At 40.4% G+C, this 19,487-nt stretch overlaps 1 protein-coding gene and 1 long non-coding RNA gene across 5 annotated transcripts in view; one reads left to right on the top strand and one right to left on the bottom strand.

Annotated features, from left to right (window-relative positions):
* TMEM168 (transmembrane protein 168) overlaps window positions 1–13,307 on the top strand; it is a 34,115-nt gene extending 20,808 nt beyond the window's left edge. For all 4 annotated transcript variants that reach the window (XM_037888719.2, XM_043549645.1, XM_043549636.1 and 1 more), the window contains exons 4-5: window positions 2,385–2,659; window positions 8,280–13,307. In XM_037888719.2, coding sequence (XP_037744647.1) covers window positions 2,385–2,659; window positions 8,280–8,827 — 823 coding nt within the window. In that variant the 3' untranslated portion in view covers window positions 8,828–13,307. The remainder of the gene's footprint in view (window positions 1–2,384; window positions 2,660–8,279) is intronic.
* Window positions 13,308–17,895: 4,588 nt separating this feature from the next.
* Window positions 17,896–18,434, bottom strand: LOC122462315. Its single transcript, XR_006284796.1, has 2 exons — window positions 18,395–18,434; window positions 17,896–18,073 (listed from the first exon to the last, which is right to left on the bottom strand). It is a non-coding gene; the product is annotated as an uncharacterized LOC122462315 (long non-coding RNA).
* Between the last annotated feature and the right edge of the window lie 1,053 nt (window positions 18,435–19,487).

Genomic DNA, 19,487 nt, shown 5'->3' with positions numbered 1-19,487 from the left:
AAAGTGATTTAATAATCTAAGCAGGCAATGAACTCATGCTCAGAACAATTTTATAAACTGTATTAGAATGATTTAACTGAGTGGCAGTACTAAAAATATGTAGATGTCAGAATGATTTTGGATTACTTATAAACTACATGTTATCTATGTATTTACAGCAATTCCTATTTTCAAAATAAAGGTTGCAGTAAAAATTATTTTCTTTGATACTAATCATTTACCAGCTCATCCAGCTACAAAAAATAGCTTCTAAAGTTGAAACATCCTATTTTAATTCCATTTTTATTCTTATAATTTAAATCCTTCATAAGAGCATTATCTTGTAAATGACACGAGAACTCATGAAATTCATATCTTCCTGAGTGTCCATGGAAATGGGATTGCAAATTGGAATTTGTATGAAAATGTCCAGCTTGCTATGACTATGGATTTAATGTGCAAGGAAAAGATCCGGGTTTTTTTTTTTTGAGGGGAGGGGTGAGGGGACAGGGATAAAGGGGGAGTCAGAGGAGGGAAAAAAAGATTGTGTGCTGATGTTCAGTTGTTAGATACCATGTAAATCATTTGAAAATGGTGTAGCCTTGAACAGATTAAGATTTCCACTGTTCATCTGGTTATTTCTGTTGAGAGATACATATATATGTGTGTGTGTGTATATATATATATATATTATGTGTATATATAGTAATAACATAAATATGTTTTTAATGGAAGTGTTTACCCATTTAAAAAAAAATTCTCGGATGTATGCTCCCCCATCTGCTTAACTGTATAAAGGGAGTCTGCATCCATGGATTATTGCTCGGGGTGGGGAAAATGATCTATCCTTCCCCTGACTCCACAGAAGCCCCTGGGTTGAGAGTTTGGAAGGGACAAGTGGTTGCCTAGTTTCAGAAGTGGAGTGACTTATGCTGCTTCCCCCATTGTGGTTTGGAAGACTCCTTTCCAAGGTGGTGTTCTGAGGCAGCTGCGGTCTGAGAAACACATGAGACTGTGGGGGCTGAGTGGTAGCTTGAAAGAAAGATATTTCTCCGTGGATGCCACTTATGGCCAGTAGAGATGCACAGGTCTGTGGGCTTAGTGATGAAACCACAGAGGATTAAATGACAATTGTTCTGTCTAGATGAAAGAGATGGTCCAGTGGTTTAGTCCTCTCTTCCCAAATGAAAACTTTAACACCAAGAGAATTGCCAGGACAATAAGTGAGTTAAAACTGCTAGAGCTCCTGTGACAGAATGATCGTGATAGGAGTGAATTTGTCCCTCTTGTACATTGTTGCATCTTTTCCATTTAGAATGCAGAAGGGTTTATATTTTATCCACAATAAAATTATTGGTGTCACATCAACTTCCTGAGCTGTGTTCTTGTAATGTCCTTAGCTGCCCACATTCTGCAGCCACCAAAATGAGGGCATAATATCCCACTTGGTCCGTTTTTGTGAGGGCTTAAAAAGCAGGTTTAATAAGCTTACGTTATAGTATAAATAATATTACCTTTCTTGTCCTAGATGATAATCCAATTCCTGCATTGTGCTAAATTATTCTGTCACTGGCAGTTTAGTTTCTCCATGGAGAAATTGTAATAAGGTCGAGAAAAACAGTGTGAGGCACTGGCAATGTTACCCTTTCATAATAATAATAATAAAGTTCAGTTAATAAGCCCATTCTCTAATTGTTCAGATAAAGTATAGGCAATATTAATATTGTATTTACTGTAATACAATTATATCAGTGCAGTGTAAACCTATTTAGGTCCTGTAAGAGTGAGGAGATGTAGAACCAAAGCAGTTTGGTCAGAAAAAAGGAAACTGGTATAATATTATATAAAAGACTTATTTCAAACAAAAGCAGTGGGAAAAATGTGCCCCAAAAACACTTTTCTTTCGCTTGTTTTGTTATGGCAAGGGTCTTCTGGGACAGAACACCTCACATTTTCACCCTTCAGAGTCTGTGCATCCCTACAGTCTTACTCAAGTGAAAAGATTTGATACAGCTCTCTCAAGCCCTCCAGTTCCAGTTATGGAAGTAGTTGAAAGGCATTGCTGGAAAGTGATGACTGATGCTTTTTCCCACCTGGAGGCTGAGCACAGCCTCTGGAGTGCTCCCAACCCTTGCTGGCTTGGGAGACAGAATGAGTCCCTTTTGTGATGTGTTATTTACTGACATATAAGCCCTAATGATTTACGAAATCACATTTATATGCAGTTTTCAATCTAGCATTTAGATTTCAAGCCTTGCAGTGAGTATTTCATCAAAGTAGTTAAACACTTAAATATCAATAGTGAACAAAATATTCCACACAAAGAGAACTGATTTCACCAGTTGCTACAAGTATGTGATGAATACAGTAATAAAATATAACTAAATATTTTTTCTTCTGTTTAGTCCTGATGGTCAACCCACGCTTCTTCCACCTGAGCATGTGCAAGAGTTAAATTTGAGGTCTACAGGCATGCTCAATACCATCCAGAGGTTTTTTGCATATCACATGATTGAAACATATGGCTGTGACTATTCTACAAGTGGACTTTCTTTTGATACACTTCATTCTAAGCTGAAATCTTTTCTTGAACTTCGGACTGCAGATGGACCCAGACATGATACCTATGTTTTATATTATAGTGGTCACTCCCATGGCACTGGTGAATGGGCACTAGCAGGTAACCAGCATTTGGAGCTTTTGATAATACTTTTTTCATTGATAGAACCTACAAGTAGATAATTATTGCTTTATTCCTATGAAATCATACCATACTATTATTAAAACTCAGAAGTTTCATATGTGACAGCTACACATGTACATGTGAGCATTCTAGTTCTAAGAACAGGAGGTGTAAAACACAAATGGCTAAAGTTAACCAATCAAGCTTTCAAATAAATTGAATTCCTTGTTGCTTAGTCATCTACAGACTTGAGAGTACTTATGAATTTACAGTTTTAATAACCACAATAAAAATGAAAAATAAAAGGCTTATGATAGCAATAACAAAGTGAAATATATGTAATTAAATGGAACGTTCAGAGTTCATCAAGAAGCTATATGAAACTTAATGAATTCAGAAGTCTTAGAATAAAGTGATAATCTTATCTAATTCAATTCATAATGCCCTGGGAAGATGATTTTGTTCAACATTATTTATGAAGCATTTAATACAGGTTTTGTTGTCCGAGCTTGCGAAGCCCTACGTATGCTCAAATTGGTGGCATTCGTGTGGATAACTTTTGAATGCCGCATCCAATCAATTACAAAATTTCAGGGAGGGTTCTAGGCATTAGTGGCCAGACCCCTCTTGATTTTGGGGAGAATTGGAAGGGGGGAAATGGGAACACATGATACCTCTGCCATCTGTTTTAGCAGAAAGTTATCTTCCAGCACCTCTCTAATTATAGATCAAAGAACTGTTTGATGGCATCCATTAGTGTCATGGAAGTAGGCTATTGAAATTGCTGTGTTGAGGTGGGGAGCAGAATTTTTGGTGCAGAATTTGGATCCCTGTAACACTGAGGTCTGGTCTACACTTAAAACTTGTCAACCTAGCTACATCACTCAGGGATGTAAAAAATCCACATCCCTGAGAAATGTAGTTAAGCTGACGTAAGCTCCAGTGTAGACATGCTAGGTCGATAGAAGAATTTTTCCATCAACCTAGCTACCATCTCTTGAGGGAGTGGACTTCCTACAGCAACAGAAAAACCCCTTCTGTTGCTAAAGCATGTGTACATGGTGGTGTAGCTGCAGTGCCGCAGCTGTGCTGCTGTAGCACGTGGTATCGATATACCTTAAGTATTTTTTAAGTTTTTAAAGCTTTTTTTTTTTCTTGGAAGTCATTGCCACTTAATTTTTTACACCTGTGTCAATTTGTGCCATAGGACCTTCTGTAGGGAAGCTCTGTCTTCATGTTACAATAAAGACCAACACAGAGAGAGTGCTGCTTTTACAAAAAATAGAGAGGAAACATGATAAAAAATAAAATATAGAAAGAATAAAGGATTTAAAAGCCATGACAACATTTTTCAGTGGATTTGAATTTTCTTGAGAGGAAGTTCCTCCTAGGTTACCCATGAATGGTTTGCGTGTTGGCACACCTCCAGTTTTTTCTCACAGAGATAGTATAAAGCCACACAAAGAAAAGGAGCAATCAGTATTTGTCATGAATCACTTTCATGATCAGTTTCCCATTGTGAGATCTAGGTAAACCATGGTGTGTAGCTTGATTTTCCTGCCTGACAGAACTTTTTCTGAATGCATCCAGCTGTATAAGCTGAAAAGCTGAAGGGTATTTGATAATATAATTGTGCATAGTTTATCCGACAGTGATGTTTTGTGACAGATGGAACAGACAGTCATTAGCTCCTCTAATCTGTACCATCCTCTGACCTCTGGAGCGGATTCATGACAACAATGAAATGTTAACATTCAGATATAGTAGAGAAAGTAGTATCTTCTGGGGGCTTGAACAATGATGTAGCACAGCAGTAGCACTGTAGTCTTTGTGCTGTAATGACATCTTTAAGGGAGGCTTGCTGTATTTATTAGCTCACTAACAATGTTTCTTCATTGTTGGAAGCTTGGAAGTAGCACAGTGGTGTATAAAAAACTGTTAGTTGGTCATGCATAAAGTATGAGCAATGAAACAGCCTGGGAGGTCATGTTCACTGAGTGAATTCAAAAGGCAAGAATCGGGCTCTAAAGCCTTGTCTGTGTCACTGGAGCTGTCAGTTTAACTGCCTGTGAAACTTGCCGAAGGAGTCAGATGCTGCTACGTATCCATAGGTCTCTTCCACAGCTTGGTGTCTAGCTCTGATGTTGGCTGATCTTGACATACGTGTGAGGGGTTAGCACTTGTATGTATGGGAGGGTCAGAAAGACTTAAGTTGCTCTCTTTTGGTTAGGTCCACAGTACCGTCTCTTCTGAATTATCTATACCCCCACATGATCATGCTGAAATGTAGGAAAGTCATTCACGCGGGCTTGGAAATGTGAAAAAGTAAGGAATACTTTTTCCTAATTTACATTTAGGGCTTACCTAAATTAGGGAAATTTTCACTAGTGCAAATCCAAAAATCAGATATGCTACACTGGAGCAAAGTGGGACTAAAAGAGGTATAATTTACTGGGTCAGTCACACCACTTTGCACCAAACTAGTGTGTATACACAGTAGGTTTCTGTTTTTTATAAGATGAACCTGACACTGAATTTTGTGGATTTATCTTCTTTGTTTTAGAGATGATTCTATCCCTGTAAATTTGTACTTACAATATGTACTCTGAACCTTAACTCCATCCTTAATGTAATTTTTCTCTGGAAGTAACAGATTACAAATGCATTTTTGCCATCTATCAAAGATAGGAATCTGCAGACAGCTACGATATCCCATATACTCTTGAGTATCACTTGACATTCACTATTTTAGAAGAACACCTCTTCTGGCTACACATCTCCATGACTAATAATAAACTGCCACCTTCTGATAAGACTAATTGGAGTTTAGTTGACCAAAGAAATGGGAGATGTAAGATGGACTCATAGCCACAAATTCTAGCTGGTGGTGGTTCTTACTGGATTTATTTCTTTTTATTGGATGCACTTTGGACTCTGCATCAGGCACCTTACAAATGGATGAAATAAATACATGAGTGGAGGAAGAAATTGCTATTTGCAGCAAAATTTATTTTAAAATATTCTAAATCAAGCATCTGAGCAGAATTTTTTTGGTAGAAATTGATCCAGTTGTATGAAGACAGTAAGTAATTAAAATATTGAATAGAATCAAGCAAATATTATAAAGTAAAATATGCTCCGATTTGTAGCTATAGTAAGTCTTATTTACAGCCACTTGAGCTTCACAGTCGTGATTTATATAGTCACTAGAAATTCTTGATTTCAAATGCAACCCTTCTCTAAGTTAGGGTATGGTGACTCTATATGTTGATAGTAATCATTAAAGCATTAAAAGAAAATGCTACTCAGATAACAGCCTGGATTGCTGATTGTCCTATAGAAGTGAGCAAAAGACAGGATTTGTTTTGTTATAAAGTTGCCACAAATTAAACACTTTTGAGTGTCTGGTTTGAGTCAGTCTGTACATTTATTCAGAGGTTACAGTAAAGTTTCTTCATCTTTATCACACATTTTTTCTTGGCTTGAAATTGTATCCACTCTGCACCCACAGCTAGGTTGTAAGGGAATTGGCTTTCTCCATGATAGATTACCTGCATCCTTAATGTAAATCCTGAATGTAAAACCTGTTTAAGAAGAAGATGGATGCCACTTTTTCTGACTGAAATATGCTTGTAAAAAGCACAGATAAAATTACTTCGGTGGCTTTGATCATATCTAACAAAGCATTAAGTAGAGTCTAGTTAGTCTAGTTTAAATTGCTGTAAATTCTCATACAATGAATGTGCATATTTCAGAAGTCAAGTAAAACCATGCTGTCAGGGGAGAACTACTTCCAAAATAAGATCTAGACCAGGGGTGACCAACCTGTGGCTCCGGAGCCACATGTGGCTCTTCAGAAGTTAATATATATAGGCACCGACTCCGGAGCTGGAGCTACGGGCGCCAACTTTCCAATGTGCCGGGGGACGCTCACTGCTCAACCCCTGGCTCTGCCACAGGCCCTGCCCCCACTCCATCCCTTCCCCCAACGCCCTTGCCCCTTCCCCCAAATGTGCTGTGCCCTCTTTCCTCCATCCTACCCCCCAGAGCTTCCTGTACATGCAAAACGGCAGATGATGGGGAGAGGGAGGTGCTGGGGGCTGGAGTGGGGGAGCTGATGCGGGGCTGCTGACATATTACTGTGGCTCTTCGGCAATGTACATTGGTAAATTCTGGCACCTTCTCAGGCTCAGGTGGGCCACCCCTGATCTAGACTTTCATATTTTAGCCTTCAGCCTTTAATACATGAACTTGTTGCCTCCTGTCTGATGTACCAAATGCTTTATCTGTTCTTCCAATTGAGAAACTTTGGTGATACATATTTTGTATATAAATTCAAAGAATTTAAACACTATTTAAATGTACTCAGATTCCCTGGTGCAGATTATCTCTAAAGGTGCATTGCTAGGTTAAAATTCATATCTGCTTCAAAAATCTAATTTCCTTACCTCTTCCTACTAATGTCACTTTAGATTAGATTATTAAAAAATAATCTTTTTAAACTAGACCAAAATGTTCAGTCTTGGGTCCTTAATATTGTGTATCTAAATCCTTATTATAGCTTCAGTCTGCAAACATTATAGGTGTGAGTGAAGTTCATCATGTGAGCAATCCAATTGAAGTTAGTGTTATCAGGATTTTTTCCTTATGCTCCTCAATAAGTAGCCTGATTTTTCTCAGGTACTGAGTACCAACAGCACCCATTCAATTTATTGGGCCAAAAGTGATCCAAATTGTTAACAACTTTTCCTAATTATAGTCTGTTTTCTTCAAATATAGTTTGAATTTTCAGGAGATGAAACTATACTGAAAGTTTGAAGCACTAATCAGAAGTAGTTTTTGAGATAGAAGGAGACAAACGTTAGATACAAATCAAAGTTTCAAATCATGGTAACTTTTTGATGACTTGTAACTTAAAATCCATTTAAATTTTCTTTAAAGATCACAGAAACATTCTCTTCTGCCTTTAGAGTAAATCTATCAATGTTCAGGCCAAATGACTTTTCCAAGGCAAAGGTTATGGTGGTGTATGAGCAGATGGCTTACTAATTCTGCTCTAAAATAGGCAGGACATATTATGTAGGTTTAAAACATACCCTATTCTGAGGTTTGAACTTATTAACATAACGCAAACAATATAAACTTCAGCTCAAGCTTTCTGCCCCTGCTTAGCTGTTCTTCTCCAAGTGCTTGCACATGTCCATTCCATTGTAGGTGTGTGCATGTCCCGAGCACAGCTGACAGAATGTTTTCCCTGAACGGTATCCGTTGGGTCGGCTCCAGCTCTCTCTGGTGCCTCACGCTCCTCATGGAGGCAGCCTTAAGCCTTGAAGCCATGCTCAGTCTCGGCATCCAGCACCAAATCCCCAGTGCAGAGAGCTCCTCCTAAAGGCTGCTCAGCTTAATTTATTTCACGGTAGGGTAGGGTTTTGCTCCTACTTGCCGTAATACAAGGATGAGTTAATGACTGCATCTGCAGCATTGAGTTGGCTGGGTTAGTTAGCATCTCTGCAGTGGAAAAACCCTACCACCTTCATAAAAGGTGCTAAAACAGGTTTACTGTTGGAAACTGAAAATTTAACTATACTAAGGTGTATATTTTTCTGCTTTCCTGCAGGTGGCGATGCATTACGGCTTGACACGCTTTTGGAATGGTGGAGAGAGAAGAATGGTTCTTTTTGTTCGCGACTTATAATTGTGTTAGACTGTGAGAACTCCCAGCCTTGGGTTAAAGAAGTAAGAAAAGTAAATGATCTATATATTGCAGTACAAGGAGCAGAATTTGCCAGAGTGGTAGACATTGAGGAAGCAGACCCTCCGCAACTTGGTGACTTTACCAGAGAATGGGTTGAATACAATTGTAACCCTGACAATAGCATCAGCTGGTCTGAAAAGGGCCGTGCGGTGAAAGCAGTGTACGGTGTGTCAAAACGCTGGAGTGACTATACTCTACATTTGCCAACAGGATGTGATGTTGCCAAACACTGGATGATGTACTTCCCTCGTGTTACCTATCCATTGGTGCATTTGGCAAACTGGTTTTGTGGTCTCAATCTGTTCTGGGTCTGTAAGGCTTGTTTTAGATGCTTGAAAAGATTTAAAATGAATTGGTTTCTTCCCACAGTGCTGGACACAGGACAAGGCTTCAAACTTGTCAAATCATAATTAAAAACCAAAGATGAGTAGAAGTGGGAGCTCTGGGAACTTTCCCACTCTCAAATTTGATTGACTTGCAATTTTTTATATGTAACAGTTTTCTCTGTTGAAGAAATCTTGCTACTTCAGTAGCTTTACTCACTGTGTTCATCTTTTTGAGCAATTACAGTATATGCAAAGGGTTGGAAGCTTCATTCTAAAATGAGGAGGATAGGATTATACTTTTTGAATTTTGTTACTGAGTTGTATATAAACATGTGAAAGATTTATTAAATATGACCATGCACTTTGGAGACAGAAAGCTGCCTGTGTTCAGAACCAAGAAATTACAGGCTTTAATAAGCTATGGCTCATATGATGATACATGGCAATTATATCCCTCTCAAACGTCAAATACAGGAAAGGAAACAAGCCAGTGTTCAAATCATTTTATTATGCCCTCACACTTCTATGATGGGTTTCAGAGTATTATAGAACAACACAGAGTCAAAAAATAGAAAAACTCAAGAAGCACTGTAGGTAGGTAGCTGCAAGGATATTTAAATTAATTTACATTAGCATTCTCAGTCCCTGCCTGCGATCCACATTGACAACAATAGGAGTTGCCCACACAGAGTGAGGGAATGAAATGGATCTTTGTTAGAACATTTTGTGGTTCCAGCCATGTTCTTGTTGACAGCCAACAAAGAGAGGTTTTCAAATGTGATTTTTAAAATGTTCAATATTTTTTCAAAATAAATTCAGTCTCTCAGGTGACATTTTCTTTTAAAAAAGTTAATAGGTATAAGGCATAATAAATGTGCTAAAGGTTTTGTGTGTGTGTGTGTACGCGTGCGTGTGCAGTTGGGGGCGGGAGGGATGGGCTATTCCATCAGATCTCCTGGACTTCCATCAGTTTGGCTTTTGAATTATTCCCTCTGCAGAAAAACTCAAAATAAAAGAAGCTGCTTAGAAAGAAATTATGCAAAGTTTACATAAAGAAACTATGTATGAATAACAAAATGGGAAGTTCAGAGGTAACCTTTCCCCCAGGTTTCTTATCTGAAATCTCTGCTGTGCCTAGGACCCCAGTCCTGTGGACTGGTGAGTATAGGATTGGATCCAGGGGGGTGATTATCTCTTTTTTTTTTTTTTTTTTTTTTTTTTTAAACTGAAACCAGACAGTTTGACAGGGAGAGTTGGGTTTTCCCTTTGTTGGGGAAATTAGTCCTCTCCGCCCTGAGTATCTCTCTTTGGAAGACCGGTCAGCACTGCTCCTTCAGTCAGAGATGTTTGTCAGTTTATATGAGGTAACACTCCCTCCAAAGGCAGAACTCTCTGGCTCCACAGTACTCTTAGCCTTTGTGCACCTGAAGTGCAGGAAACCAAGAGTGGTAGGCTGCTGGGTGGATCCACTTAAAATTGTTTCAGAATAAGTGTGTGTGTGAATAATTTATAAGATTTTGGATTTACATCATTCGTTCACCAGCATTTTAGTAAAAATGCAAGTCATTTTATAAATGAGACATTAGCTGAAGAAGTTGCCTGAAATGTAGCTGTGGTTTAAACATCTGAAAAACAATGTTATGAGCTCTGTAACTCTTTGACTTCTGAGGGCTCGTAGCCTGCTGGGTTTTTTAACGTAATGATCAACTCATTTAGATAATCTGCCAATCCTGGTACATATTAATTTGTAAACCCTACAAGAGAGGAAATATTCTAGTAGTAGTTGTTGGGCACGCCAGTAACCCCAATAACTCATTGTTCCTTCAAACTGTCAATTCCAATGAGTTAAATTCACTGGCAAGTTAGGGCTCCTTCCCTAAATTTTGTTTATTATCCTGTGTTGTGCAAGTTAGTTTAGCAAGAAAATCAGCATTCCCGCCCTGCCGCAAAAAGGGGGGGGGGGAGTTAAGGTGGGTGAGAGACAAATCAAATCATATAAACTGTTAAGTTTCATTCCATTCAACCATCTCAAAATAATAACTGAGCTAATGGTAACTAAGAGAAAGCAATACAGGAACAGAGAACACTGTGTCCCAAAAAAGGGAAGCACTGTCTTGATCTTACAGGGCAGGTCTACAAAAGTATTTTTCAGCTATTTCTGAGTGACAAACCTTGGGTCTGGATGGGAGGGATCTTCAAACAGACAGTTGTTATTCTTGGTAAAATGATCATTATTTTGGCTTCAGTTTTGGTAACAGTTAATTTAGTTGCAGTAATAGAATGCTCCATCTAGATGGCTCATAGTACCCAGACAAATCTGTGTGTAATGTAATGTAAATATGTAATGACAGATTTAACTTGTTAACTATGTCTCTTTAAAGCCCCATTATTAGGACATAGTAGTTACAACACAAACTTTTACAAGTCAAAAAATTAGAACATTGTAATTCAAGGAAACGTAAACATGAATCTGCAAATACTGTTGATTTCATCACCAGCCTTAAGTCCTCCCCTTGCTTATTCACTATGGACTGGTGGGCGATCCTTTACTCTCTAGTTGCAACTGGAGAAATCTTGTGTTTATATGAACTACATCAGTATATTCTGCTGTTGTACAATGATATAACTGGCTTTCATCCTTGTAGCCAGTAATGGTTGCAGAGAGAGCCCATCATTGGAGAGTTTATTAGAGGTCTATGGCCTATATGTTGTGAGAAGATATAGAAATGGTGATATTTTGTCCGCATATGAAAGTGTGAGATCTCTGACCTATGCTGGAAGTGTGAATGGCCTAGTGTGGGGAAACCTGCCCATAATATAATCATGGGCAGGGGCAGAGGGTAATATGTCAAATAATGTCTGCTGTGGCATGTATGTGGAAGGCAAGGAAGGGGCTGATCCTACAGCCTCTACTTAGTGGATTTGTTTACAGTTTATGTACTGGCCTGCTGCGTTATCTCTAGGATAGTGGGGATCGTCTTTAGCCTTTAGTTGAGAGATGGATGGGGGATATTGCTATTGATTAAGAAGGCAGAGGTAAAGTTGGTATTTGGAAACTTAAATGAGTATCTCTAGATTTTCCCATGTATTTATTTAACTACAACATTCTGATTTCCTGAGTTCAAATACTTGTGTTTTAACCTGAACTCAAAAGTCGCTCACTTTCAGACTTTTAAGAATAACAATAGTATTCTAATAATACTATTTTAGATGTAAAGATCTGTTTATAGCTATACTAACTGGACTTTTTGTCTGGAATCTTCCTTTCCCATTGTCCAAAAGAACATGCTGTCCATCTGTTTTTAATCAAAAAAAGAACCACAGGGGTTGGGAGCCTACAGAACTCAAACACATTAATTCTGAGTGGCACTAACTTCCATGCTCCATTGTCTAGCAGCACGAATGACTGCAGAATTCCATACTTCTGTGGCTAGCTCTCTGTATAGGTGCCACAAGATCAGCAGGGATGCAGCTTGAATTCTCTAGAGGTGTTGTGGCATCCACACAATTACAGGGCCATGCCCCAACTTCATGTGGCTGCAAACCCCTCTGGAGTGGGTAATGCATCAGAAACCTTATGCCTAAGGTTGGTCAGGATTGGACAGACTATTTAACGGTATCTCAAGTTACTGATTTTGTTGACAGATACTGGAGCATAGACGACATGGTGACACTCCTGTGGAACTGTGACCTGCCTAATGTTAAGCAGAAGTGATTTTAGGAACATTTGCAGTTGCAAGCTCCAGCCCTGCTCCAAGGTCCATGCAGGCAGACCTCATTGAGACTCACTGACTTCAATGGAACTCTGCCTAAATTGATCCTGGTGTAGGGTTTGGGCCATATTTGAATCTCAGTGCCATAAGGTGCTATTTAAATCTGATTCCAAAGAGTATCTAATTTGAGCAAAAGCTTAGGAATGAGCAGTATGGCGTCAGCAGGTGACTCAAGATTTGAACTTATTTTGCAGGTACTTGACTTCTGCACTGTACATTTAGCCACTCATTCAAAAGGTGTGTATTTTTACCACAGCTGTGAGCTCACTTTATATTGGCTTGGTTTACATTTCAGTTACCTCGTTTACAGGGCACGCTTTGCTGAAACATACAGCTGCACTGATTCCTGAAAACAATTGTCTTGAAATGGACTGCATCTTGAAAATGTACAGTGATGTTTTTCTCTGACTAAACACAGGACGAATCCATTTCCTTTTTAAAAATGTTTGCACTATCACTTCTGTATCTCCACCTTTTTGTTTGTGCTTTGGGAGTTTGGGTTTTGTTGTCTTGTCTTTAGCTAAAACATTTCCTAGGATTTTTTTTTAACTTATAAATTCTTCTTCCCTTCAGTTCGCAAGGTGATAATCTAACAGGGTGATACACTTGAGTTGTTAGATGGCATTTTCAGTTTGATGCCTGCGCTGGATAGTGTAATTGGATGAAATTCCTTGTTTATAAATGATGATAGAATTTTTGTTTGGGGAGATTTTTTTCATATTTGGTTTTAGATTCTGTAAATGAAATCTGTGTTGTAATATTATTGCTCAAATATATTTTGCTGTTTTGGATGCTCATCTCCATTTCATTTTCTTTTTTTTCTTTCCTTTTGTTCGTGGCTTGACACTTTAGTTTTGTTGTCATGCATTAAGCTTCCATTTACTGTAATTTCTCGATTTACATGGTTTTTAAACATGGCTTGTTTCAGTGCATTGTAGATAAAAATCACAGCAGAACTGACTGAAAATATATCACTCAGTGATGCGCTGCAGTTTGATACTTGAAAAGAAATTAAAAGTAATATTTACTAGATTAAATCATGGACACAAGAATCTTTTTATGTTGCACTATTTTTTCTCCCCCTTATCTCTCAGCCTAATATGAATGCTCAAAGGCTACATCTGCATAAGCATTTTTATTTAGCCTGATTATTCCACCTCTTCTTCACTAACAGCCTATCCCAACTCTCAATTAAAATCAATGGAGACACTCCTATTTGAGTTGGATCAAGCCTAGGAGACTGAGTGGAAATCATCAGATCATGGCACTACAGAATGCTGAAGAAATCAAAACTGTTCTTGCGCCCACTGGAGTGGCACCCGCATGGCGCGGTATAAGGGATGCTGCTGCCCCCCCCCCCGCCCCCCCAGTTCCTTCGTGCCGCCAGTGATTGCACTGGAACTTCGGCTGCTTCAGCTAGCTTTCGCTTAGTTCAGTGTGTCCCACGAACGTTTCTTGTAAAATAGTTGGATATAGTTTAGTAATACCCTTAGGGTTAGCTTTAGTTAGTTGGCCCTGGACAGACTCAGTCTAGGGACAGGGTATGCCCCAGTCGCCAGGCTTTAAACCATGCGATGGTTCTAAGCGGCCGATTCCCATCAGCGACCCGCATGTTAGCTGTTTAAGGTGTCTAGCAGAAGGACACATAAGCAGCAAGTGTCACATCTGTAAGTGGTTCAAACCCAGAACGAAAAAGGAGAGAGACATCTGTCTCAGGGCACCCCTGATGGAGTTGGCGCTGACCCTGGAACCGGAGCAGAGGTCTGATTCGGCCCCGAGCAGTGCAGCATTGGTACGGAGCACCCCGCTGGTGCCATCTATGAGCCAGCACTGATCCCCCCCACCCCAGCCAAGAAGCCCAAGAGGTCCACGAGGGGAAAATCTCCCACTTTCCGTAAGGGAAAGGAGAGGACCGGAGGAGAGCCAAGACCCGTGCTGGGCGGCTCAACACCTCCGTCAGGGAGTCAGGCCCCAGCTAATGTCGAGTCCCTCCCGTGCTATGCCTGCCACACCGGACAGTGATGAGGGCCTCTGTCAGCTCAAAGTTCCGTAAATGCCCAAAGCCCTGCAGGCAGCACAGGAGATCCTGACGCTACTGGTGCCACCTACACCGACTCCAGCAGTACCAGGGTAAACCCGCCTTGGGACCATTCTGAGTGTCCCCGCCTCAGCAGTGCCACTCCCCATCATGGGGAACATCCTACCAGGGCTTGCCCACATGGAGCTGTCATGACTTAGACTTTGGGAGGCAGGCTCAAAGAAGCCCTCTTTGGTCTCCAGACCCTGGGCACCGACAGCGGGATTCGAGGCGCTGCTCACCAGTAACCTGGCAGAGACCTGTGAAGGCACCCCTCCCCCCCCCAGCTTGAGAGTTGAGACTGACCCATCGTGTCTCCAATGCCTCGGCACCGGTCCTGTGGCCAATTGGCGGAACGGGATCATCGGTTACGCGCCAGCTGTCGCCGAGGTGCAAATCCCCTCGATCGGGGAGATTCTACTGATGACTGGCCCACTCTGATTCCCGGTCCTGCTCTAGATCCCAGTACAGGTCAAGTAGCATGAGGCATAGATTGCCGGTCTGACGTAGATCCGCTGAACGCCAAAGATCCCCAGGGTCCTGTCGGAGGAACTCATCCCGATCGGACAGGTTGAGGTCGATGTCGAGGCACAGCAGCTGGCACTGTAGGGAGGAGGGCTGCCAGGCCAGCTGGTCACGGTCACATCGCAGCATCCACTCCTCTTACAACTCTGGTGCTGATCAGGAGTCCCTGGTGCTGGCACCAGTGGTACCATCAACCTCATCAGCACCACAGCTGACCCCGTGGCCTCCGGGCCAATGGCCGGCAGCCTGGTACCCCTGGAATCCATGGGGGTTCATCCAGCCTTCCCAGACTGCCTGATCAGTGGCGGGGGGCCTCAGATAGGCTATCGACCGCAGCATCCCACCCTCCTCCAAAGGTGGAGGCCCCACAGGGAAAGACCCCTCCCAGGCCCGTGAGGAGCTAGGGGAGCAGCCAGTTGGACCACCAGGAGATGTGGTGGATCCCTCAGTGCTGGCTTCATCCTCCTCATCGCCGGATGAAGCGATTACGAGTCCCCCACATCCGCAAGATGATGCCAAGGCTCATCAGGAGCTTTTGAAGAGGGTTGCCTCTAACCTGGGGCTCCAGGCGGAGGAACTTGAGGAGCCATCAGACTCACTGTTTGACATACTTTGCTCCACAGCACTCGCTAGAATGGCTTTACCCCTACATGAGGGGGTATCAAAAATAATTAATACCCTATGCCAAACCCCCTCCTCCCTGCCACCCATCTCAAAAAGGACTGAGCGCAAATATTTTCTGCCAGCTAAAGGCCATGAGTATCTCTATGCTCACCCGGCCCCAAACTCCCTCGTAGTTGAGGCCATTAACCAGAGGAAGAGGAAGGGTCAGCCCGGGGCTATGCCCAAGAGTAAACATTCGAAGAGAGTGGATCTGTTTGGGTGAAAAATTTATTCATCTTCCAGCCTTCAGTTGAGAGTGGCCAACCACCAAGCCCTCCTTGGCTGCTATGACTACAATATGTGGCAGTCTATCGCCAAATTCGAGGTCTCAGTGCCCAAAGGAAGGAAGGAATTCCTAGCGATCCTCAAGGAGGGCACTGCTGCAGTGAGAGCGGCCCTCCAAGCAGCCTTGGATGCAGCAGACTCCGTGGCTCACAACATGGCCGCGGCCCAGGGTGGATTTGATTTAAATCAAATTGATTTAAATCACTAGTCAGGAAGACTCAATTTAATCATGAATTTCTACATACAAGTGCATTCTTGTTGGTTGTTATAACCTTAATACATATTCTTCACAACTCAGAGGTAGACGTAGGTTTCATTTTTAGAAGGTACACACTATACATTTTTAAGTGATTTATTTTGAAAACTTTTCAGACTAGTTTTACAGCTATGTCAGAAAATGAATGATTGGTTATTTCATTCACCAAAGTTAATTGAAGCAGATAGTTCACCCCCATGACTTCATAAATATCTCCAATTCAACAGATCAATCATTAATATTTGGAGAATTTTCTTGCCATGTGGTATTAGGATGAGAACATCACCAGACAGACATTTAAATTGTTTTATTTAACTAAAACAACAGCGTTATGTATTCTGGATTTTTTCTTCAACATATAATGTTTTAACAAAACAAGCATATCAATTTTTGAATTTAAACATTCCAGTTTTTTAAAATCAGGTTTGTTTTTGTTAAAATAGTTTTTAACAAATAGCTAAATGAAATGTTTTTTTTTGTTCTTTAAAAAAACCCAAAATTAAATCTACTATGTCAGCCAGGTCAACATGAGAAACTTAAAATATTGGCTACTGTAGCTAACTCAGTCGTCGTCACCTTCGTTTTCCTGTTTGTTCATAATCTGGAAAAGAAAAACAAGCTTTCCTGCTTTTTCAGGTTCCAAACAATTTCTCAATTTGGAATGAATTATTCCAAAGGAAGAAAATATTCTTTCTACACGGCAGAAGACGCTACTGCTATTAAAAGTGAGATTATCGCTTCAACCGTCTCTGAATCGAAGTGCTTAAGTGACTTCCACCAGTTCACTGGTGTGACTTTCTTTAAAACATCATCAGCAAACGTATAATTCTTGAATGGTTCACCCTTAGCTCTGAAGTTTATTATAGTTGGCATTATGGAGGGTTGATTGCTGGATGTCCATGTCATAGCCAGCTCCTCTTCTTCAGCAGTTAAGGTTTGACCCTGGTACTGAGAATATTTGCAAGAAAATGAGCTGCAGATAGTGCTTGTCCCACTTGTTTTTTTAATGCTTGTAATTTAAACTCTGTCATTGCATATTTTTCTTTTTAAGATCTCACTCAGTTCCTTCCAAATTTCAGCAACATCAACAATGAAATAGCTATTTCCCTGCATTTTATTCAAGGCTACAGAAATAGGCTTCAGGGTACTCAGCATATGTTCAACATTTCTCTTAAGCCCAATGTTGAGAACTTTGGCTGTGACAGTGCCATCTAGTTTTTCACGATTTTGTTCACAAATTGTCATCAGATTAGGCCAGTTCTTGATATAGTGCTCAAAACAGTCCACTACTGAGTTCCATCACACGTCTTGTGGGAGAATTAGCTTGATTCCTCCCACTTTTTTCAGAGCAGCTGCTGCAAGGTGGTTGTTACGGAAGTATTTTGCAATTTCAACAACATTCGCCTTTATTTCTGGAACGCTGAAGTCTTTGGCTATGAGATGCATCAAATCAGCACTGCAACTGTATGTTGTTAGCTTGGGTCGCTCTTCTAAATAATTTCTTCTCATCTTGGATTCATATGCAGCATTGTCTGTAACCAAACTGCATACTAGACATTTGAATTTTTTTTCACAGTTTGTTATAGCTTTTACTGCTACTTCTTGTAAGTTTTCTGCTGTGTGTGCATTTCCTGATGTATCAGTTGTTTCTGTAAGGAAGACATTCCCTTCTTCTGTTGTCACACAAGCACGTACAACAGTATCATTGTGGACATTGTTCCACCCATCAAGACTCAAGTTAACAATTTTACCTTCTAGACCAGTGGTCCTTAACCTTTACTGCAGCCTGCACCTCTTTGGTTCTCAAAATATGTTCTCTCACCCCTTATCAAAAATTGTTGAAGTAGGTCAGTTCTTTAAACCTAGATATATTTTTTGTTTGTATATTACAGTAATCATTAAAAATGTATAATGTTAATAAATACATAGGTTTGATGAAAAAAAGTAGTTGTACTTACATGCCTGTGCTTAATTTGTGTTTTTGATGATTTACCTTCTAAAAAAATCTGGCATGTCTTGCACCCCCCAGAAAGGGCACCTTGCACCTCAGGTTAAGAACCACTGCTCTAGACCTTTTGCACACTGCTCAATTTCTCTTTCATACACTTTATCCAGCAACTTGCCTGTGACATCTGCTCTGTTGGGTGGAATGAATCCTGGTCTTAATGACTGAACCATGTTAATAAAGTGTGGGTTTTCAATCATATGGAAAGGAGAGTTTGTTGCATAAACATACCGGGCAATTTTTTCATCAGTTACCTCGTTCTGTAATCTGCTGGTTCTTATCACAAACTTATCAATGGTTATTTCTGGATGATGGAGATTTTTTTTCTTTTTGCTACAGGTGATGTACTGTGGCTATGTGACATACATGATGTGACTGAAACACTATCATAGGCAGATAACTCTGAAACTATAGAAAATGATGGTTATCTTGAAGGTGGATAGTGTTCAGAATCCTGTATGTTGAGGATGGATTCTCCTAAACAAAATAAGTCAATGCAGTTATTTAATTATTATTACCATACCGCTCATTTAGTATTATTCATTGCATTCACTGACACTCAGTACTACTTTTAAAGGTGAAATTGTAAAAGGAAGATCTGCCTATTTCAGCTATTTATTTTTTATCACAACTGCATCTAAAATGATAGTACCATAGACTAACAATTCTATTTTTTGCTCAAACATGAGAATTCAAGAATAATCCAGAAGGAAGACAGGCAGTCCTTAAGAAGGAAATATAAAATAAAAAAGTTTTCCAACCTGAAGATCCTGCATGTTCAGACATGTTCCTTTCATCATCTTCAATGCAGCTTCCTCCTGAGAAGGAACACTTCTAGAATCATAGAATATCAGGGTTGGAAGGGACCTCAGGAGGTCATCTAGTCCAACCCCCTGCTCAAAGCAGGACCGATCCCCAATTAAATCATCCCAGCCAGGGCTTTGTCAAGCCTGACCTTAAAAACTTCTAAGGAAGGAGATTCCACCATCTCCCTAGGTAACGCATTCCAGTGTTTCACCACCCTCCTAGTGAAAAAGTTTTTCCTAATATCCAACCTAAATCTCCCCCCTGCAACTTGAGACCATTACTCTTTGTTCTGTTATCTGCTACCACTGAGAACAGTCTAGAGCCATCCTCTTTGGAACCCCCTTTCAGGTAGT

This window comes from Chelonia mydas, chromosome 1 (genome assembly GCF_015237465.2).
Source record: "Chelonia mydas isolate rCheMyd1 chromosome 1, rCheMyd1.pri.v2, whole genome shotgun sequence".
NCBI classification, from domain to species: domain Eukaryota; kingdom Metazoa; phylum Chordata; order Testudines; family Cheloniidae; genus Chelonia; species Chelonia mydas.
Note: the sequence above shows the minus strand (reverse complement) of the source record. Positions and strands in the feature narration are given on the sequence as shown.